The following is a 22,378-nucleotide window of genomic DNA, read 5'->3' on the forward strand; positions in this document are numbered from 1 at the left end:
CAATTAAAATTTTGTTATTCTATTCTATTGTTGTTTGCTAACCTAAGACGGTCATGTTATGAAATTGTATGAGATGACTACTGAATCACAGGAACGATGCAGGTCGAATGATAATTAATTTAAATTAAAACAATTTAATAACAGGTATAAATAATTTAACGTGCTTGTTTTTAACTATAGATGCTTCTATAGTTATAGTATTCTGGAGCCGGTCTCATGGTACAGTCGTCAACTCGTACGACTTAATAACATGCCCGTCATGGGTTCAAGCCCCAAATAGACCGTGCCGCCATACGTAGGACTGACTATCCTGCTATGGGGGGAAATCAATAAGTCACTGAAAGCCAACCCCACAAGTGGGTTGGTAGGCCTTGACCGGCATCGGTTGTTGAGCCAAAGAAGAAGAAGAAGCTTATTAAGTCATATTGTTATACACTGCATAGTTGACATTAACACACAATTAGTAGGACTGAACTTTTCGTTGATATACTTTTATTCTTGAATGCAGGTAAAAAAGTGTGCAAACCATCCACAAAAAAACGAGTTCTCTCACAGTTTTACGCTCACCATGAAAGCTGCAAAGTTGCACACCTAAGGACTTTGTTTTCAGTTTCCATCCACTAGACAACTTTAGATCATGCGCACGTTTGACAACGCTCAGAATCTCTACCGGGTATCCGTAAAGATGATAGCTATGAGTAGTGCCTACTTGCATAGTTCCCAACGTACCTCGTGGATGGTAATTGATTGCTTAATGTTACATTGAAACATTGCTAAATCGTTGGTGATTCTAATGCATCTTACATCATTATTCTAAGTTAAAAATAGTGCCAGTGTACGGTTTTGCAGATGATTTTGTACGCATCAAAAAAGCGTGTACAGTAGCGTGTTGTGTGTTATGTGTATCATTGCATGAATGTATTGTGCTAAACTGAAAACCTATGTTCCTAGAGTTAACAGATGTTTAATAACATAATATTAGGTGACCTAGCTGTGATGTAAGCAAGTGAAACAGGAATTCGTACAAGAAAATAGGCAACTGTTCACAATATTACAAGTGAAACCATTAATGCTTAGTCTTTTTTTTATAAGTTAATCAAGACAAACAATTAATTATATGTCAAAAAATGAACCAAAAACGCTTTATTTAACGAGAAAGCTTACGGGAAAGTTATTAGCTTCAACAAATAACTTACGATATGCAGTTACGATGCTGCTATTGGCTCAATTGGGGGACTACCGCATACATTATTCGCCGGTAAGGTGCAAACAAAAGCGTTGGGTGCACAGGGGAACCGGCGGATGAGCAGATACAATGAATGAAACTTCACCCGACAGTTCACTCTGATGCAGTTAGCAGAGCGAAGGTTCTCTCTCGCTCTCTCTCTCTCTTTCTCTCTCTCTCTCTCTCTCTCTCTCTCTTCTCTCTCTCTCTCTCAACCAGCATTATATCAAAAACTGCGAAGAGAGACACTTCTCTTAACAGTCGTAAGTGTCTCCCGAGGTGCACTCTAATAGCAATCAAAACACAGCGTCTTCACAATTGCATCTAACCAATGTACCATTCAGTGTTACAAGAAAATAAGTCAAACAAATTAACAAACAATTCTCACATTTCAGATAACTTTAATAAACGTTTGATAGTTTAGTTAACAAACTCCAGTTACAAACTAGAATTGTATTCCAAACAACAAATTCGCAGCAAATAATTTCTTATTCTTTGTGCGTTTTTATTCGTGCTGTGCTAAGCTGTTTATTTTATGCAATGTTATGAGTTACTACAAAGAAAACGAAGACTTCCTCAGAAATTCTCAAATTATCAGCTAAGATCCGGTTTTGATAGATCCGGTTTGTCTCTCGAATCTGTATAGTTAGATCATCGTCACCATTCATTTCATCTACTTCAGTTTAGCAGCCCATTATGATGCTGCTGGTATGACGTTCGCGTATTGTGACTAATATGTTCGAAATGGTCGATCGTTCAGTCCGTTCCTAGTATCACTCACAATCATGTGTTGGAAATACAAGACGGATTAAATGTTGAAATTGGCAACATGTGAACGATAATCACGCACGAGAATATTACATTCACTTGCATTTTTAGTTCCTCCTGTACACACATTCAAAGCGTTTCATTTCTAATTTATAAAGAAACATTCCAAAACTTCCTATCACAACCACTTAACATTGTATGGTGTGAGCGTTTGTATGATCAATACTAATTAACAACGGGTTAGTACAACCCATAACAATGGGTATGCATGTTCAATCTCAAATTCAATTTCCAAGCTATCAATGATAAAATCAATCCAATGCAAAAGACGGTGGATTGAAATGAAATGGAAAGTGCAGATCGATTATAGCAGCATGCCTTTTGCTGTTGTAAGCCGTGTAATGCCGACAGTGAACTCTAGGAAGAACTTTTATAAACTTTCTAAGTTTGCTGTGAATGTTGGGAACCATAAACATCTCTACATTCATGCTTTAGATTGTGCAGTAATGTAGTTAACAAATAACGCCTTCGTGCAAATGTTTGTGAAAAAAAGTAAACCATTTTGACCACTACATCACATTATTTCAGCCAATGTACCACAGTCATGATGCGGTCGGTGACGACCCACATCGACACATACCACCGTGAGCTAGTCGTCCACACGAGAATCCATACAACGCGTATAAAATCAAGCGTTCACTTGTAACAACTTTTCAGTCTAATTTCCTACGTGATCGCGAGTAGACACACGTATCTTTCTTCGGAGTGTAGAGTTTAGTATAGACAGGATGGTTTGAAGTAGGAGGTACTCATAATTTCAACCCATTGCTTAAAATGTCACTGTTATTAGTGTGAAATATCAATCCCTACGATAAAAGTGGTCTTTTTTCATACCCACATTTATTACTTGTCACTACACAAGAAGGACGTGTAGCACGTGTCTGGTGTTAATTTGTATGTTTAAGTTAACTTGCATAGGTGCTGTTTCCTTGAGGTTTTATAGTGATGACTGTTCCTAACTGATCTATTTCTGTGAAAATGTACTCTGTGGACTAGTAATGAAGATAAACGAGAAACCAATGCAGTGGAATATATACTTGAAAATCTATGATCATATTTAGTTAGTGCACACTGCATAAGATCAACGGTATGGCGAACTCCTTCGTCAATTATTTTCTTTTTGCAAACAGTGTAGAGATAAAAATCCCAGACTACTTTCACAACTTCACCGGCGCTCCAGGGCATATTGGCTAGGCGACAATCATTGCGATGCAGGGACGGTAGGGATCGTACATTCTGCTTAAACCGGGCGTTCATCGTTCGCTATTATTCAATTGACGTTCATAATCAGGCCCCTGTACTGCCACCAGAGCACTGCCCATCGAGGATCGCTGATCATCGCACCAGACTCGACAGTGTCTTGTGAAGCACACCGCAATGGCTTTAACATAAGAACGTGGAATGGAATTCACACTACGCACTTCGTCGCGTCTTGAGTGGGGAGCTACAAAAAAAAAGTTGCATCACCAACATATCATGATCACCAGTAACACGGCTCGGTTATGCTAATAGTTAATGTGGTTGAGGTCGGCCTAAAAGAAAAACTCGTGGCGAAAAAGCGTAACCTGTTTGATCTGATGTTGCTTACGTTTGCCGGTTTACAGTAGTTTCTGTTCTGGCAATTTTTGGTGTCATATAGTACAGTTATACTGAAACAGTATCAACCCGATCTTAACAGCTAACTATAGCTCCTTTTCATGATACATATTGAAATAACACAGAGGTTGCTGCTGGTTACTCTTCTACCTTTACGTTTCAAACACATAAATTAGAAGTTACAAGTTTTAATTTTATTTAATAGTGCTGTTGTAGTGTGTTGATAAAATAATACCAGACGGATACGTATAAAGTGACATTTCAATACAAGTAAAACATCGACGAAGAAACTAAACAACATGGCCAGCAGTGCTAGACGGAAAGTCAAGGCTAAGTTACAGGTTAGCGTGGTTGTCATTCTTTTCCTTGGAACTTTGCTTGGAGAAAGTGTGAAAGGAAGTGAAGATGAGCAGCCGATCATCAGTTACATCAATCGTGAGGCAGCGGGAAAGAAAATTTACCTGACTTTGCATCGGTTCAACTAGGCGACAGTGTTCCCGAACAGTATCGCGCGGCGGCAAACAGATTCGCACAACTGTGGAAGGAACACGTGACCGGAATCAAAGGATACGATACGGTTAAAGGTGAGCATTTTGCGATACAATCAATGATATGCAATGAGAGTTAAATTTGTTTGATTCTTTTTACGTTAAAGCATAAACGCTCAAACTATTCATCATCATGGCTAAAAATAAATCCATATTTTTTGTTCTCTACCTTCCTGTTACGTATCGCGGCCAGCTAAACTGAAACACAACAAATTCTTTTACCACTATTCATGATTAATTATTCCCTTCACGAATTCACTCGTTATTTTTTCCATAACCCATGATACACACCCGCTTAAGGGAGGCACCATGATGTACGTGCTATGGAGCTTGGGTCACCTTTAAGACTAGATAACGTGATCGGACCGCAATGTAGGCCAGTAGTTACATTCCCTTGAATAAATAATATAGAATATTTGTTTTGTGTTTCAAATTAATAAGCAAATAATAAAGTGTGATTTGTCCCTGTTCCATATAATTATGCGAATAACATGTGTTCGCAGAAACAATGTTATTTAGTACTTCATTTATTGAAGCATGAAATCTCTTGATGTAGCTCGAATCAGCGCTACTCCATTACAATATATAGACCCTTCAAGCAATAATTCATTCATCAAGGAAAGCAAGTCTTAGAAAGGACAACGACTTTTGCATGTGTGGGTCGCACGATGCAAATACTGTTTAGAATGCATTGGATAGCAGGTGCATTTGTTCATTTATATTAGAGACAAGCCGTTTATATTAAAGAATCTTTTTTTTTTCACAGTGAAATGTAACGATTCTCTGAGTATTGCTAGCCTTTTATTGACATTGAATTAAATATCTTGTGTGTTTACACGATAAATATAACAAAATATGTTGACTTAGTTCCGATTTACTTGACGTTACTTAAATACATATTATGCAGTTCACACATTGTAATACTAATTTATTTCATTGTATTTACCTTTTCCTGCAGACATACCTTTTACGCTCATAGTACCGGACAAAATTAACGAAAGCCTATTCGACGGCAATGAACCCAAAATACGAGAATTCTTGCTCGAGCACGTAGTTCCCGGGGCGCTGGTGGAGGTGAAAGATCAAAATACTTACCTTAATTTAAACCAGCATCCTGTTCATGTGAATCTGTCCTGCTTTGACATGCTCATGGCGTACGAGATAAACCAAAGCGCTAAAGTACTCACCAAGCGCAATATTACCGAGAATCTTAGTCTGGTGTTTATTGTCGGTAATTTGACAGAGTCGGATGTTCAAAGCTCGTCCATAAATAAGTTTAATAAACGAAACATCCAGGAAACAAACCGGTAAGCTTGATGTCACCTCTAGCCTGAACATAAAACCTACCAATAACGATTTGTCCATCACATAGCTATAACGAACCGCAACGATTGGAAATGAAAAATTTTACCAAGGAGCTTGCGTCAGGCAAAGAGAATCGAATTGGACAACATTTGATGAACTTCCTAGCCGGCATGAAATCGGGAACCAAAGTCTTTCAGCACTTTCTCTCTAGCTCCAACCTTAGCCATCTTATGGACGACAGCTCCTATATGGTTTTCATCCCATCCGATACGGCCTTCCAACGATGGCACCCGATAGACTGGGGCTTTTATCCCTTCAGCGTTCAAGAGTTTACTGAAACTGTTTTGCGAAATCACTTTGTACGTACAAAACAACCCCTGCGCATGGCGGATCTACGGACAATCCAGGGAGAACAGAGGATCAAAACTCTTGGCGGAGAGTACATTGTACTTAAGAATAAACGTAAGTAGCTATAACTACACACATACATATGTAGCTTATTGTTAAAATTTTATTACACCGTCGTTTTTAGCATCACCAAATGTGAATAATGTTTCCGTAATATCGGACTACACTCTTTCGAATGGCATCGAAATTTTTGTAATATCCGAAGTTCTCTTCGTTTCGGAAGCTGTGGTATCACGATTACATCAGGTATTTACTTATATTGAAATGCGACTCAACGCATAATATTGCATGATACGTATCGTCTCTCAAGATACTATATAGATATTATATAGTTACTATGCAATATATAGATATTGCAGTGTAACATCTGATAAAAACTTCATTCTTCGCAAAAAAAATGTTCCTTTCAGATGCACAAAGACAAAGAAACACCACCACTGTTGGCTTTCCCTTGGTTTGGAGCTCAGTTTTTATCACATTCCTTCCTGGCACTGGAACGCGACACACGGTTCACTCAAATCACCCGGTTTCTCAACACTGCCGAAATTGCACAGTTCATTTCTGGCTCAAATTATACCTTCTTCGTCCCAACTGATGAAGCGTTCGAACGCTACAGCTTTGATCTACTTCCGGACAGCGTTCTAGCCTCAGAAAAGGGCATCAAGATGCTGCTGAACCATTTTATTCGCGGCCGGTTATACGATCGCGATCTAAAGGATGGAGAGGTGATTGACACAATTGGAGGAATGCCTGTCAAGATACAACGCACGTTCGAAAACACGGTGCGTGTCAATTCGGCCCGTATTGTAGAGTCAGAAGTATTTGTCTACAATCTGGGAACGATGTTTTACATCGATGATGTGCTCTATCCGGATCTTCTAAAGGATGAAGTTAAAGCGATCACAGATTTAAAAAATGTGGACCGAAATGTGCCAGATGGTATTGGTGCTAGTGATGCGTACACAACGGAACAAACCCCTCCAATGATCGATCGATCCACAACCACCACCTTCCGAACGCTCTACGGATTGCTAACGACCAATGCCGATGTGGAGTTGGTGCCATTGGAAGTTACTGAATCCAGCAAACGCAACAGTGACGAAGATAGTGCTCAGTTTCAGGACGATGAAATCATTACGCCCAAAGCGCTTCCCGTAAGATATTTTTACAACCCCAAGAAGTAACGTGCTTCGATGTGCATTACATATCAATTTGTGCACTCAGAACACGATTGTAATGAGCCTTGAGCGAAACTATATTTATCCTCACGAATTGTAGAATATGCTGTAACTGTAATACTATGTGGCATATCCACCAAGAAGGAGTCGCTGCCTCACAGCCGGACAGTTGGTATAATTCATTTTAGATTCCATTTATTTGCCATACACCAATTGAAAAGTGCATAGGAGCCTATTAGAGATGTTCATTGTAGATTTTTTTCAATAAAGCAGCATTAATTCGATTGCTGTCTATAAATGCCATTACCAATACGTTTAAAGAGCAATATAGGTTAAAAGACCAGTAAAAACTTTTTTTTTATTTAGATAGTTGTGTTAATATTCAAAGGAAAAAAATGAAAAGGCCTATCAAAAAACTCATCATAAATGAGGTACGACAATGAATATGATAATGTGAAGCAAAACACAGAACAATAATGTGCTATCTAGGCAAAATTGTGCATCAGCGGAGACAAAGTATACCACTCTCTAACAAGTATTGCTACTCTATAACTGGTTACTGCTTTCAAGATTTCTACTGGTAAACATAGAATAACCAACTGCATCATCTTGGATACGGTAGCATAGACATTCCGAGGACTTCACATTCAGGTAGGTACTAAGTACAGGCATCTCATTAAGCTAAGTGTAAAGAAGTTGTTTAATTTTGCATATGATTTGGAAGTAGCTTCGCTTACTGCTATTTCTTTATTTCTTGGTTTTCCATTTTGTCTCATTTTGTTTCGAAATTTCATAAATATATGCGAAATAGCTGTTCTGCGTTACACATTGAAAACATATCAAACTCTATGTTACGGAATATCAATTTTAATTAAGGCGTATCATGCCAATTTTATCTGTCTCAAACAACTGATTTAACTCGCTCAACAATTTTTTGTTATTTTATACGTGTATAAAACATTGAAAAAAATGTGTTAATAAACTTTTAAAACATTAATCCTATCTTTTAATCGCTCAGCACTCAGCAAAGAAACTGGAAATGTGTGTTTTATTTTTTATTTAAATCCATCAATCGGGTAACGATCGGACAATTAAGCTAACCAGAAGCATAAAGGAGGAGTATAAGAAACGGTGCTTGAATACCTTTTTTTTAAATCTGCGTAGAATAATAATAAGAATAATAATAATAATACTTATAATAATAACAACAATAATAATTCTCCCTTTTTTTCTTCTTTTTAAAAGCTTTGAACATTCAGTTAAAATTTATTTATTAGATCTTAGCGTATCTGAGTGTCGCAGCACTGCAACACTTTTTATCTGAAATATGTTAATGGTAGCAAATTCCTTCGGTTATGTAATACATGTAATACATTTTTAATTATGCGTATTATTTCCATTGTAGTTGGTTATTGTAGGAATTTAGTGTCTATGGCTGTGACATGAATAAATTGGTTAATTTTAGCTATTAGCCATATCAAATTAATTTCGTTTACAACGAAAACCATGATGAATGTAAGTCGAGTAAATTAACAGACTTTTGCTCCTCAATAATATACTCATCATGTTACATCATGTTATGGTTATAAGCAAGGAACCATCTTCTCCATGCAAATGTCAAGTGATCGCAGCTCTGGATTTGATTCGTGAATCCACCCCAACTCCGCTTTACTGAATCCGAATCCGATTTCGAAATAAATATGATTCCGGCTACTCCAATCGAATCTGGTACGATAATGTGACGCACGTATTATTTGATTTTGCCTGATAGACCTAAACGGAGCAAAGAATTTTATAGCACCAAGTACATTTGATGCATCAATATCACCACTAACCATCAAGATTGCAGGAACCGATGAACGAAATGACTTTACATTTTTCAAGCTCTAAAGCCAAGATATCACCGGAAAGAAACGAGTAGTGATTAAATTATACAAGACAAGTACGATTTTAACAAATAGAAATATCTATCCCTACCCTAAGAAAATAACGGGGCAAGAGAGGATCAGAGGACTTTCTTCTTCTTATTCTTTGTTCTTTGGCACAACAACCGCTGTCGGTCAAGGCCTGCCTGTACCCATAAGTGAAGTGAGCTTGGCTTTCAGTGACTTATTGTTGTTACCATAGCAGTCCTTTGTATGGGGGCACGGTATATACGGGGCTTGAACCCATGACGGGCATGTTGTTAAGTCGTACGAGTTGATGACTGTACCACCAGACTGGCCCTTTCCGGGCTTTCTACTTATTCTTAGTATTATTGGTGTAACTGGCAAAGCGCGGTCATGCCAGTCCATAAAAGCTTTCGAGACTTATTTAGTATCGCGCAGCCGGATAGATAGTCAGTCAAGTTCTTGCTACGGATGGGACGCTGTATTCTACACTTGAATACACCACGGACATGTTGTTAAGTCATTCGAGCTGACGACTGTACTACGGGACCGCCCGTTGGGAGGACTATTGCGGCAGAAATTATAAATTTTATGAAGTAACTGAGAATGAGGAACTACTGAAAATGAGGAATTTGGAAATATTTGTGGTTTACATTTGCTGAAAATGAGCCCTCTCTTGACAGGTGCATTGCATGTTGGCAAATAGAAGATATTATTCTTGTTTCAAAAATTCGAGCATGCTAATTTTTTCATGTTTTTGAAAAACAAACAACTTAAATTTCATTAAAAATCATAAATACTATTAAAAACCATAGATTTCTCGATCTACCAACCCCCCAAGTAGATCAAATTGTATAGATATAAAAAGTAAAATATGCTTTTTGCAAAACAAATCAATGTAAATCATAAAATGTATACATGCAATAGGATTACAAGCTATTTACATAATTTAACTGTGTTACTATTATCTTTTTTTTTTTTTTTTGTTGGCCTGATCAAAAATATACACTAGGACTAGAACTGGGAAAGTAGTCGGCATACTACGGCTCATGAACCACATACGGCACTTTACTATATATAAGATGGCCCTTTTATCGTCCTATTTTCATGGAATTTGACTCGTGGCGCGGAACTCTAACGAGATAGAAAATTCTCCTTCTTTATGTTGGTTTTCTTGGTTGGTTTTAAATATCCTTTGTTTTGCCTTGATAATTTTGAACACCTTTGAAAAAGATAGCGTCTTAATGGTTCGAATCCGAGTTTTTCTTGTTTAATTTTTTAGAACAACAATCGTGCAAGCTAAAAATAAACAGCTGAAGTCATATTGCAAATTAATATATTTCCCAATCGTGATTATCGCTTACTTTTTACATCATTGAATTTGGTGGTTCACAGAATCGAACAAATTATTTTTATGATCCGAAACGTTAGGACGTGCTTCGTACGTACAAATTGTCACGCCGTGATGGTGTGCTTCACTAAATTCTCCCTTCAGTCCAATATAATAAACGGTCGTACTTTCGCCTCCATAATTGGCAGGAATATGCAGTGAAAGATGATGCACGTTTGCAAATGTAACAACTCTAGGATGTAAAAAAAAAGATGACAATCAATATGATATATCCGACGATAGTTTAAATTTGTCGTGATTGTAAATCACCAATATGCTGTTGCTTAATATGCTGTTTTTTTTTTTGTGAATAAACTTACTTTGTAGAATATTCGAATACACCGTTTGCATCTTTCTCTAGGGAAAATTCCTGATCCGCCGATGCAGATGTATCGTCGAACGTCATTTTTGGGCGATTCTTAAACAGACGCATTTTTTTTGGGTGCGTTTCATCGTCTGCTCCGATGATGATGATACCTTTCAGCTTCACGTTTCCGGTGAAGGGTATGTTAAATAGCAGTTCCTCGTCAGCATCACTTTTCACGTACTGGAAGTATGTTTTACGACAATTAATTGAAATCTAATTATGGAAACTAATCTAAACTCGTACCGCACTTACCTTATCGTGATTTAGACGCTCATTATATGGTTTAAACACAGTTTTCCCAGATCCTTCCAGCTCTTCGTTCAGACATTCTACATTGTTCATATCAATCTTCTCATACAGACTGTAATGTATACCTATTTCCAATTCGTTTTCAATTCCCAATGCTTCATGTTCGCAGCCACCACCGTGTGAGTGTCCATGGGGCATTGTTAGATATTTCTATATTATATTTTACCACCAATATCGCAAGCACAATCCGCACCACAACGTAAACAATCGCTTGAAGAATAGAAGATGACAGTTCAACTTTCGATTTTTTTTGTGCAACTGTCACAACAGATATCTGTTTATACTTAAGGTTGAGTTCAAGTTGGAATCTTTCGTTTCTGTACGAAAGTCGGTCTGATAAAAACTAACTTTGACGACTTACAAAAATAGTATCTTTTTAAAAACATAATGGAATGCCGTTCATACCAGTACGTTTGATTTGACTTTGTCCGTACATTAGAGCCGTTGAGAAATGCTAGTGAAATACAAAAGAGGTACGAGGGACTGCTGAAAATGTTGGGAGGAGATTAGAAAAACCGGTAGTAGACCGTAATAACTCAACAAAAAACACTAAAATTCATGACAAATGTAAAATATTTTCATTGTATAAACAAAATTTAAATGCACAAAAACATTTTTGTAATATAAAAAGGCTGGAAAACCTGTTAGCAGACGATCAGACGCAATTCATATCATAATTCAAACTTTTAAAATTCACTATAAATTCCAGATATTTTCATACAGATGAGAAATTCATTAAACATAAAGGTGCATGCATTGTTCAGGGACGTTTTAAAAGTTTTTGCAGAATAAAAAAAAAAGATTTAGTATCGTTAAGTCTTCACGCAGCTCGATAGCCAATAGTACCCAAATAGCCAGCTCGTACTTTATAGCTGATTTAGGGCTGTTTAACGAAAAATCGTTCCGATGTCGTACTGTGTGGCTGATTAACAGATAGACGGTACTTTGCGGAACTATGGAGCTTTTTGACAGGCACATGGTACTTTTTGGAACTTTGCGGCTGATTATCACTATGTGTAGGGTTCATGGTGGAACTTGAAGGCTTGTTAAGAGTGTGTATCGAACTTGGTGGAACTTTATAGCTTTTTAATGCATGGCATCGGTACAAGGTGGATCTTGTCAAAGTGTCAAAGAGAGACGCCGTCAATCATCTCATTGCTGCTGTACAAGTTAGATAAGTTAATTAAAGAATGAATATTGAGTGAAGTGATTGTGAATTATCAGTAAATTGTGTAAAATTTTGTGTAATTCATCAATACAAAAGTTTAAAAAATATACATATGTGTTTAAACGAAACAAATCTTGTTGTTTATTTCATCGATGACGCTTGCTTAAAAATAAAACACACAGAAAAATAATCCCTGACATCGTGGCATAAGGAAGCTGCTTAGGCGCTGTTTGAAGGACCCACATAGAACTTTGATGCTGTTTATCTACTGCAAAAGGCGAATTAGAGCAGCGATCTTTAGCGTGCCAAAATGAGCTGCTTAAGTAATTCTGGCTATTTGGGTACTAATGTCAATTTTCCGATAGTCCCCAAATATCAATTATCAAGGTATATTTACTTCCCAATAGTATCCGGTTCCACGCAATCCCATTAGTTTAATTTGAAAGGGCGCATCATTTTACTTATTATTTCGGATATAAGATTACAGGTTGTCCCCGAGATACGCTATTAATTTACACCGAGAAGAAAATTCAGCTAAATTAGCAAGTTTTCATGTAAGTTAACATTAGTTGTTAAATATGTTATATAATTCTGAAGGAAGAATACAATTTTCAACATTTTTACTGATTTTTTTTAAATTCGATCAAAAGGAAATTTACTTTGCACTTGACAAATAATGTATCAAATCAGTAAATTAGTAGTCAAATCAATAAATTAGTAGGCAAGATTAGAATGCTGCGTATCTGCGATTCCTCCTATAAGAGGTACCACCGCGCATATTTCGGGAACTACCTGGACTTGTTATTGAAAATAAAACGCAATTATAATTATGTTTTACAGCGAACGTAAGTTGTTGTCCTAACTCATTGCTGTTTTTGCATTCGTTAAGCTAGCATTTTGATATAAATAACACCCTCCAATATGCATAACAATATACAAATTATAAAACATTTAAAATAATTACAATCTGAAAATTAGAGTCGAATACGCTTACAAAAAAAACCATAGTAGTATCATCACAATGCTTTTTTGTTTTACTACTACTGTTAGCACGTCCAAATAAGTCTTATACATTGATTGCATAGATACGATAACTGTTCTCTGAATATATATCTGAAAACAAATAAATTATGCATTCCACACATTATTATAAATCCATCCTTATCGGTATGCAATAACATGTTCATATCGTCATTTCTGGTATATATTTTTTCATTTTGCTTGCTTCATAACTTTTGCAGAGTGGATTTTTAACCAAAGTTTTAACTGAACCGATCTTTATCGTGTGAAAAAATGTTGTTGCAATCTATTGGTTGCAGTAGTTTTTTTTTTTTTTTGTAAGCGGTCATTATCAATATTCTAAGCAAGAATGAAATAATGTAACAAATAAGAGTATGCATACGCACCCATCTACTTATCTTAGTTCATCTGCTGTATCTCTGCAGACGCTAAACACACAACTATCGAAGCATGAACATTGAATAACAATACATTTTGAATCACATAAAATAGATGAGAAGTTAGGCAAAACACGCATTTATGTGTACTTATAATGCTAGACATTAAGCTTTTAGCTACGTTTGATTTCATTGATATTTCTATTCTTTTAGCGATGTTTTAGTATATGCATTTTAATGTGTATGAAATCGCAATATTCTTTCATTGAACGCACTGGTAGATGGCCCGCTATATTGATCTCTCTAACTTACAATATTTCGGTTATTTTGCAGTTTTGGCGTTTATCTGTATATCTCTAATTCATTGTTCTTTTTTCATATCTTATTTTTGTTCGTTTGTCATATATTACTTATATGCTTTCATCAGTTTTGATCACACATCTTAAATTAACGCAATATTTATACAGTATAAAGTATAATAAATTAATTCGTCCTACATTCTCTACTACTTTCCTATATTTCTTATTTTGTGAATAATATAAAAACAAGCAGATAGAAATTATGTCCAGAAGTTTTCGTTTGTGCATGGATTTTGTATCCATGTCGCTACAACAACAAAATTCATGATCATTCGATGTATCGATATTATTCCAAAACGTGCCAAAATTTATAAAAACACAATGCAAGAAAAAAAAATCAACACACAATTGATTAGCAGGACATATGAAGACATAGACCAATATTAGCCAGGCATGTTAATCCTTTCTCTTGGAATGTAATTCCTTCTTTTTACCAAGCAAAACTTTCAACTTGTTTCCATGTTCGCTTCATTGAGAGATGAGAAATTAGAGACTACTGTCAAATCAGCTCACACTATGCGACGAGAACTTAGTTTCCAACAACGAAAAAGGAATAAGCATATCTTAGTTTCACAGAGCTAAACATTACTTATGCCACGTCAATCATGTGCTTGAATCGCAACAAACACCATATAAATCGCGTAAAAACTGTAAATAGGAATTACAACTGTTATTAGTAGTTTACAAGAAGTTATAGTTCAATAGTACAATTATAACCCTTTGAAAACCATTTAACGATTGTTGTATTTTGATGACATTCCACGAGTATGCGAAACAAATCACATAGAGACACACTACAATAGAACATATACATCCTTGAACAATTTTGTGATGTTGTAATACAACGATATGTTAAAATGTTTTTTTCGTTGTATCATGAAATGCTTTGTTGGTATAACTTTGCTTGCGCTAATGTCATAAATCCAATAAAATAAACATTTTAACCACATTTGAAGAAAATAAACAACATCATCATGCCCGTAAATCATCGGAAAATAAAACAAACATGAAAAACAATCTCCGATAATCCCTGCACAATATAATTAAATCAAATATGCATAACAAATTTTGTAAACTATATCTAGTGCAATACTACCTAAAGCTTAAAACTAATTTCCTTCGTGGAATTCTTCTACAGTCCGATTAAACCACAATGACAATTTAAACAAACATTTATCATGTATAATTCATATATTTGTTCGAAATTGCTTTTGTCCAAATAAGCTTTGGGCTGAACGATTGGGCTGAAATACGTAATATGTATATAATCACTTGTAGTGATATTATGCAATCCGCACGATTTGCAAATATTCAGAGTATTTAATGAACATGGCAAAATTATACATACAACAATGCGATCTTTTCTTGAATGGCTGAGGCTTGATGAATTTGCTGAAATTTTCATTTTTGTCAAAAGTTTACTTCTATTTTTTGCTCTCATTTCATGAGAGTCAAAGAACACAATGATGAAATCAACGAGATCTACCAGCATATCGAGTTTTGTTTTGGTTTCAGCTTCAACATAGACTAAACATTAATACGGATTTCAATGTGAATTAAACGCAAGCTTTACCGATACATAATTCAGGAGGTTACTCACGCTCCAACAAAACCGTACACCTCCAATACACGTATCTCAAAATCGCCAGAAGCACAAAGCGGTGGGTTATTAAAAGTTTGGCACCTGTCGGTTTTGCCAAAACGAATATTTTCATCCATCCAGATAGCTTGCCCCTCTCTGTAAAATACATAATGTTTATGATTTATTCAATTTATTAGTCTCCTCAAAACACTTACCCGCCGCCGATAGTAATCATCTTGGAGTCAGCAGCCATAAATAGCTCAGATGCATGGCCCAAGCCTGTATCACCCTCTATTCCGACCCACGGATATTTGGCACGTTCGGGATAAAGTGAAAACAGAAACGTTTCTCCCGTGCCAAAGTAAGCTTGACGCTGTCCACGATCGTCTTTTAAATTGCGTTCAAACCATCGCGACGAACAGTAAGCACCAAACACCTGGATACGAGAGAAGTAGCAATTTGTTTAAAGTTATCAACATTCATTCGCCCTACCATTCAAACACTTACTTCGTTATTACACGTTTTAATCATTAACAGTGTTGGTTCATGTTGTTCTACTCTAACGTAAAACGTTGTCAAAGAGCATCCATGTTCTTCTGTTGTATACAGTAGAATGGGTTGATACATTGTGATTCTTACTGGTAGCCAAGACCAGAGCGTAAACAGCTGTTGAAAATATAATTCACATTAGGTTTAAATTTTGATATGTTTTCATTTAACGAATTATAAATCATTTTAATCGTTAGAGCAGTCCAACATTAATTTATACATCGAACATATCAGGTGTACAAAAATATGAGAAGAATGTAAAGACCAAACATGCAGTTCATAGTGGAACAAATTGTTTGAACCTATAACAAATATCTTAAGATGATGATTCCCTTTCTCCAATTTTTGCCGCGATTACTGTCACGCCATGACTTTTGTTCTATTACATCACACTCCATCAGAAGGATCCCAACGTCTTAAGATGATATAAAAAGTGTACAATGCTTAATTAAATTAAATAAATAAAAAAAACTAGCGTTAACAACATCTTAATGAAACAATATAACTATCAAAACGCCATTCACAAAATTATGTTTTTAAATTATATCCAAACTATTCACAGACAGTTACTAAAAAGCTAACACTCTTCGGCTCTTTCATAACATAAATTAGAGCTAAATTTTAATAAAAGCCAAATAAACTTTAAAAGCATGTAAGATGCTCAAATTATAAGAAATATGTTGCAATAATTTCCACATATCTACGATAAGTTATAAAATAAAACTACACAAACTGTATCTTATTAGGACACACTTAGACAATACGTCTGCAACTTACTGTGTCCTGATCACATATTTTACTCTTTATTGCTTGAATTGGAAAAACTCCCATGGACAAGACTCGTACGTCAGGAGAATGAGCCCCCTTTTTAAAAAATGCCCCGCATATATGTTTTTTGAATCAAATATATTTATTTTTTTGTCAATTGATGCCCGTACACGATGAATGTTATGTTGATAACATTGTGTGGGTTAGAATAAGTGTTGATGCACGTTCCCAGATTTGTAGAAATTGATGTTTCCATTGTATCCAAAATGCAGCGTGAATAAAAATAAATACACTTTGCTTCAATCATATGATGGAAAAGAGGAGTATGGAATAATGTGCTTTAGATTTTGTTTCCTAACAATGATCCTTTTATATTAATATTGTAAACATAATAAATCTGTTTGACAATCATTACCGAAACACACGACTCTAATATGTTGTTATAGGTAAAAAGATCTTTAGACAAACAATAATGCCCTGGATTTAGTAATGCAATGTTGATTAAATAAATGGAAATGATCAGTTAGAATAGATATCGATATTATGAACAATTTTGCTAGCCGCAATATGTTAAAAATGGGTATTACTTTTTAGGACGACAACGAAACAAGATGAAATATTGCATCCATCCATATATTGTACAACAGTCAGCCAGACATTAACAACAATATTTTAAAAAAATAATTTCCATACCATTGCTCGGCAGGTATCTAAACCTTCTCGATATTTCTGTGCTTTTCGATTATTGCCAAGTCAAAGTTGATACGAGACACAAACGTTTAACGCATATTGTCCCATCCCAAAAGTATATCGGCAGGTAAAAAGATTGGAAACAAAGAAAAAGGTATATTTCAATGTTTACAGTGCATAGTACACCTAAATTAGAGGAAAGTGAAATTATTCACGCCGTTACGTTTGTTAGTTAGATATAATCATTCATGGTTGATAGTTACCAAGGTATTTTTGTTAAATTTGCCAATTCATTACATTCTAATTCAACGGAATAATTCCAAATTTATGATACGTTTAAGTACTAATTGGCATCAAGGGGGTTTCTACCGTATAGTTATTTTAAAGAGAAACGCATTTTTTTTATTACTGTACTTCTTTTTTTTATGCAGCACATTACACTTACCTCCCGAATTGTTAAGGTGTGAGACATCATTTGTACGTTGATCTGGGATTGACTCGTTGGTAAATTATCGCTAGAACGTGATCTTACCATTTGCTTCGGCCCACTTAGTACTGACTTACTCTTTAGTAACATTTCAGTCTTCAAAAAAACTCTAGATATGTACGTAGAACTGAAAACAAACATTTAAACAGTTAGTTAGTGCAAACATTTCAAAACATCAAATCGATTCGTCTCACCTAAGAGCTCTAATACTAAAAGCTGTCCGGAGCAGCTTTGCTGGTGAGACTGGTATATTTTACAGAACTTTGGAAGGGCATTATCGATATCATTTTTTATCGCATCTGCGTCCCACTCGGAATTACTGCTGGTAACGTGTTTGTGAAAAAGTATCAATATAGCCAACGATACGCGATAGAAAACCTTAATTCCCTCGTGGAAAAAGCAATCCATTACTCGTACAAGATGCGGAAAAGGTAATCCACCTAATATCCACCAGCACCAATCCATGAAGATCGATTCAGGCTTTTGTCCGTTGCACATTGTCGATAGGTAATTAACAGCAGATTTCTGTATTAAAAATACATTATGATTATTTGAGAACTACTGAAACTAAAATAGTAGTGCTAACCGCATGTTTTTTGGCAATTTGCATCACAGTCTTCCACGTGACCTCATAAAGTAACTTTGTTTGAGTAATAAAAACTTTCTCCTTCGGGGCGACAAGGCTGGCCATACAGTGGTAGCATTCTTCCTCTAAAATAAACGATAATACAGAAAAAAAACACGTTATTAGGTATTGACATTTTTACGATTCCATTACATTTTATATGTTTATAGAGACTGCCTACTTTATAAAATACATGAAAGTGTATCGACTTTTGAAGCCATTCGCTATCTTCATGGTTTTGATCTTGTCTGTTCTTAGCCTAGTAATCGTTTCTGCTTTCTTCATGCTTCGAATGAATGTTAACCAATAACACTGAGACATATTAAACGAGAGTCTATGATGAAAGGTGACCCACGTTAAACTACCAACGTTGAGCAGATTCGGACTGTACTGCCCCCGGACTTAGTAACTATCAATCGTATTGTCTAGTATGAAAAAAGGGTTAATTACATTGCAAGTAAACGTTTGTATGTTTTTTAACTAGAATTGGCAACATTTGGATCAACGAAGTCAGACATAGTATTTGTCATATATAAGCTCATACCAGGAGATTGTATTCCTTTTTTATCGTTCCATATTATCATTCTTCGTAATTCCACTTGTGTTACAAAACACAACTATCGTGTGTAGAGCACACGCAGGCATTTGCTGACAGATATGTCTATATTAATAAAAATAAAACAACTAATAAGCCAAGTAATTTCGTCCCAACATTCGTTTTGAACAGAATGAACCGCTACTTGTACTTTGTAATAAAGTTTAAAAATCGATTGGTTTTATCAATTGATCGAACATTTCTAACGGTATGATAATAACTCGTGCAATATATTCCGATAGTACAATATTGTACGATTAATTGCGTCTTTATCTCAAATGGCGAGAGAGGTTAGTATGAAACACCAACATACATTTTAACATGCAATAAAATAAATCTGAGTTATCGACAATCAAGGTTTCTTATCGTCAAGGAAGCAAGAGTATCAAAGTATTCGGACAAATCTATTGCATTCAATGAAATAAACTCAACGTGCCTCAAAATATTTGATTTTTATCTCATTGATTTGCAACACCCAAGGTTAAATACATGGAGACATGCTAGTAAAACAGTAAAAATGAATCAATGACAATCCTTTGAATCATATGATATCGGTTACAGTTTCACATTTCGTGCGGAAGGGAGATGAATCTCCACAAAACCCGTTCATTCCCTTCTGAATATTCATAAGATATACACTTGTGTCAAACAAAATGATTGGTAGTTATGTACCAATCATTTTGGCATATTGTCATTCGTGCCATGAGATAATTGGATACTCACGACGGCCACATTTACATGTGCTGATCATATTTGCATGTGCTATACGTCATTGGACATCTTTTATAAGAAACTTTTTTTAAATATACCACGTGAGCTAAATAAGCCAATTTTTAAAATTTGTTTAACTTCTGCACAAAACAAGAACAGATAGTTAATTCATTTTCTAACGTTAATTATTACAAATATTTAAAACAGTATATCGGATTCATTATTATACCAGTTGGATAATAAGTTAACAAGTCAAGATACGAACAAGATAATATAACAAGTTTTGATCAGTTGGATGTAGCGGATAATTTACATTATTACATCTACTGTACAATATTCATTACAGCATAATTTCTATATTTTTTTCTTTTGACGTGTACTTACCAGACATAAAGTGTAACAAAATGGAAGTAATAGGGTAGAGCGTAGGGCTGTAAGTAATGTCTGGACATGCGTAACCGAGCACACTTACTACTCGATCAGCCACCGCTCGACCTTTCCGTGTCAAATGATAGGGCAGACAATGTGTTGAATCGACGAACGGTGGCAGCATTATAGGTTTCTCGGGCAATTCTGTCGTACCGAAAACCTGTCGAACAAAGCATTTGTTTATTAGTTTAAGATAAGGAAATGCACTTCTATTGTATTGGTTGTTGCATCCAACACATGTTTACGATGCAATGTTGTTACGTACCTGATTCACCATATCCCAATAGAATCCGTCCAGCATCGTTTTTCCAACGTGATGTTGGGCGCATAAAGCTGGCCATAGCTGTGAACGAATCGGTGAATTGGTGGGCCATGAGTTTTCTCTTAACACTATCTTTGCTTCTCGTTTTTTTCCTTGTTGAATGAGTGATTGCACGTCTTGAAACGATTTCAAGTTTGGTTTTTTTCCTACAAATGAGCAAAAGAGATAATTAGTAATGATACCTTTAAAAGTGATTTAAAATATATTTTAATTGGGAAGTATAATTTGCATGGTTGCACACTGTATCAAACATTAGCATTACACTTTCGATCATACATACAGCTTTCTGGTCAGATGTTTTGCGAAAAAAATTACTAGTGATATTTATTAACTGTATCAAACAATTCCGATTTGTAACCGTCTTGAACATTATCCTGCCATCCATGTTCGATGGAATAAAAATACAAAATGTTGTTTTGTTTGGATTTGTTATTCGTGTATTTGACTAATCTAAAAACAATTATTAGAGTCTGAATTTCACATAGCAATCCAACGAAGCTATTTCAACTAAGAGATACGTAAATAATAATACAGAACGCAAGGATTCATACTAAATATGCTCGTCTCAGTCATCTAATCTAATATGTATGCAAATACCGCGTTCAATCAACGCCATATTACATAATCACCAACGAACTTGTATCAGCTATACTGATCAATATAAAAAAAAAAACATACACACTTTATTTACTTATTCATTTGAATTTGATTCTTGAATACGCTACACATGCCTGCCTCATCACGTTCATACGAATTTAGTAATGTACACACTATTCACAGTACTATAATGGATATTACACAGTATCCTACCTTTCGATGTCAATAGGTGGATGTCGAAACAGGCACATTTTGTAAGCCTTGAAGATTGCAAATATTGCAGCTCTAGGTACAAATCACAATCAGGATCAATATAAACCGATGCTCGTTTGCTAAGATTTTCCAAAGATATGCCTTCCTGCGTTTTTGCAACCATTATGTGTCCTTTCAACTGCCTATTTTTATAGCAGATTCAGTAATAGGAAAGCCTGTGCAGTAAAATGCTACATACATATGTGCGTACTAACGAAGCACCGCATACATGATTCAATACATTATTACCATCTGATGGTCACATAACCGATAGTTGAGTAGTAACGCAATGTTACCGATGAATTTATTGCACACGGATCAGCGGTGATGTATAAGAGCAAAAGCATGACACTTCACATTGGAAAACTAACTCGCACTATTGGGGGACATACAGCATGACTTTCCCACTTCACGATGGAATTACCACTTCACTAAAAGGTTAGCGCTTCAAACTTAAATCTTTTCAATTGTATATTGTTTTTGGTTTTGGGTGGCAAATTTCAACTAATACGGATAGCCACTGTTTATTACGGTTTGTTCATTTACAAACTTAAGCTACACAATAAATATAGCACAAGCGGAATAAGTTACGCATTGATCAGTTTTGCAATAACAGCACACCACATTTATGCAATTTGCATTTTTGTTTCATTGTAACGAATCACCATATCTGTTTTAGCGTTGAAAAAACACAATTCTTCCGACGTAATAAACGATCTGTGCGTACTGCCAATCGTTTTCTCACTGTAGCAATTGGATTGCCCGGCACGAATAGACTGTTAGACCGAACCAAAGATCCCGTAT

The 22,378-nt window shown here is 35.6% G+C and overlaps 3 protein-coding genes and 2 long non-coding RNA genes across 6 annotated transcripts; 2 read left to right on the forward strand and 3 right to left on the reverse strand.

Annotated features, from left to right (window-relative positions):
* Positions 1–2,953: 2,953 nt before the first annotated feature.
* On the forward strand, positions 2,954–3,869 carry LOC121602010. The gene is made up of 2 exons (XR_006006250.1): positions 2,954–3,273; positions 3,345–3,869. It is a non-coding gene; the product is annotated as an uncharacterized LOC121602010 (long non-coding RNA).
* A 79-nt stretch (positions 3,870–3,948) lies between these two features.
* On the forward strand, positions 3,949–8,085 carry LOC121602005. Its single transcript, XM_041930784.1, has 6 exons — positions 3,949–3,983; positions 4,094–4,233; positions 5,156–5,504; positions 5,570–5,964; positions 6,035–6,156; positions 6,321–8,085. Exons 1-6 carry the CDS (start codon positions 3,949–3,951, stop codon positions 7,092–7,094), a joined length of 1,815 nt encoding a protein of 604 aa, XP_041786718.1. The 3' UTR covers positions 7,095–8,085.
* Positions 8,086–8,361: 276 nt separating this feature from the next.
* Positions 8,362–9,171, reverse strand: LOC121602008. The gene is made up of 2 exons (XR_006006249.1): positions 9,066–9,171; positions 8,362–8,974 (listed from the first exon to the last, which is right to left on the reverse strand). It is a non-coding gene; the product is annotated as an uncharacterized LOC121602008 (long non-coding RNA).
* A 99-nt stretch (positions 9,172–9,270) lies between these two features.
* Positions 9,271–11,284, reverse strand: LOC121602012 (PITH domain-containing protein GA19395-like). 2 transcript variants are annotated; one of them, XM_041930788.1, is made up of 4 exons: positions 10,987–11,284; positions 10,688–10,914; positions 10,349–10,560; positions 9,271–10,290 (listed from the first exon to the last, which is right to left on the reverse strand). In XM_041930788.1, the coding sequence occupies exons 1-3, from the start codon at positions 11,179–11,181 to the stop codon at positions 10,350–10,352; spliced, it is 633 nt and encodes a 210-aa protein (XP_041786722.1). In that variant the 5' UTR covers positions 11,182–11,284; the 3' UTR covers positions 9,271–10,290; position 10,349. The 2 variants fall into 2 exon arrangements, with proteins under 2 accessions (XP_041786722.1, XP_041786721.1); XM_041930787.1 differs by lacking the exon at positions 9,271–10,290 and having other exon boundaries at positions 10,297–10,560.
* A 1,939-nt stretch (positions 11,285–13,223) lies between these two features.
* LOC121602006 (GTPase-activating protein skywalker-like) lies at positions 13,224–22,214 on the reverse strand. Its single transcript, XM_041930785.1, is given in 11 exon segments — positions 13,224–15,705; positions 15,765–15,985; positions 16,057–16,215; positions 17,560–17,595; positions 18,002–18,170; positions 18,238–18,295; positions 18,298–18,568; positions 18,630–18,754; positions 20,359–20,563; positions 20,669–20,871; positions 21,536–22,214. Coding segments are annotated over 11 exon segments (1,752 nt in total). The 5' UTR covers positions 21,699–22,214; the 3' UTR covers positions 13,224–15,563.
* Positions 22,215–22,378: the final 164 nt, after the last annotated feature.

Source organism: Anopheles merus, unplaced genomic scaffold, assembly GCF_017562075.2.
Source record: "Anopheles merus strain MAF unplaced genomic scaffold, AmerM5.1 LNR4000266, whole genome shotgun sequence".
Lineage (NCBI taxonomy): Eukaryota > Metazoa > Arthropoda > Insecta > Diptera > Culicidae > Anopheles > Anopheles merus.

What these genes read in the sequence shown, in the direction of transcription:
- LOC121602005 (XM_041930784.1), top strand. Translation starts at nt 3,949, where the DNA reads ATGGCCAGCAGTGCTAGACGGAAAGTCAAGGCTAA. An exon ending in AGACGGAAAGTCAAGGCTAA is followed by an intron (nt 3,984 to 4,093) that starts GTTACAGGTTAG and finishes ATCGTGAGGCAG; the next exon opens with CGGGAAAGAAAATTTACCTG. An exon ending in CATTGTACTTAAGAATAAAC is followed by an intron (nt 5,965 to 6,034) that starts GTAAGTAGCTAT and finishes CGTCGTTTTTAG; the next exon opens with CATCACCAAATGTGAATAAT.
- LOC121602012 (XM_041930788.1), bottom strand. Translation starts at nt 11,181, where the DNA reads ATGCCCCATGGACACTCACACGGTGGTGGCTGCGAACATGAAGCATTG. An exon ending in AGCGTCTAAATCACGATAAG is followed by an intron (nt 10,915 to 10,986) that starts GTAAGTGCGGTA and finishes ACATACTTCCAG; the next exon opens with TACGTGAAAAGTGATGCTGA. An exon ending in GTATTCGAATATTCTACAAA is followed by an intron (nt 10,561 to 10,687) that starts GTAAGTTTATTC and finishes TTTACATCCTAG; the next exon opens with AGTTGTTACATTTGCAAACG.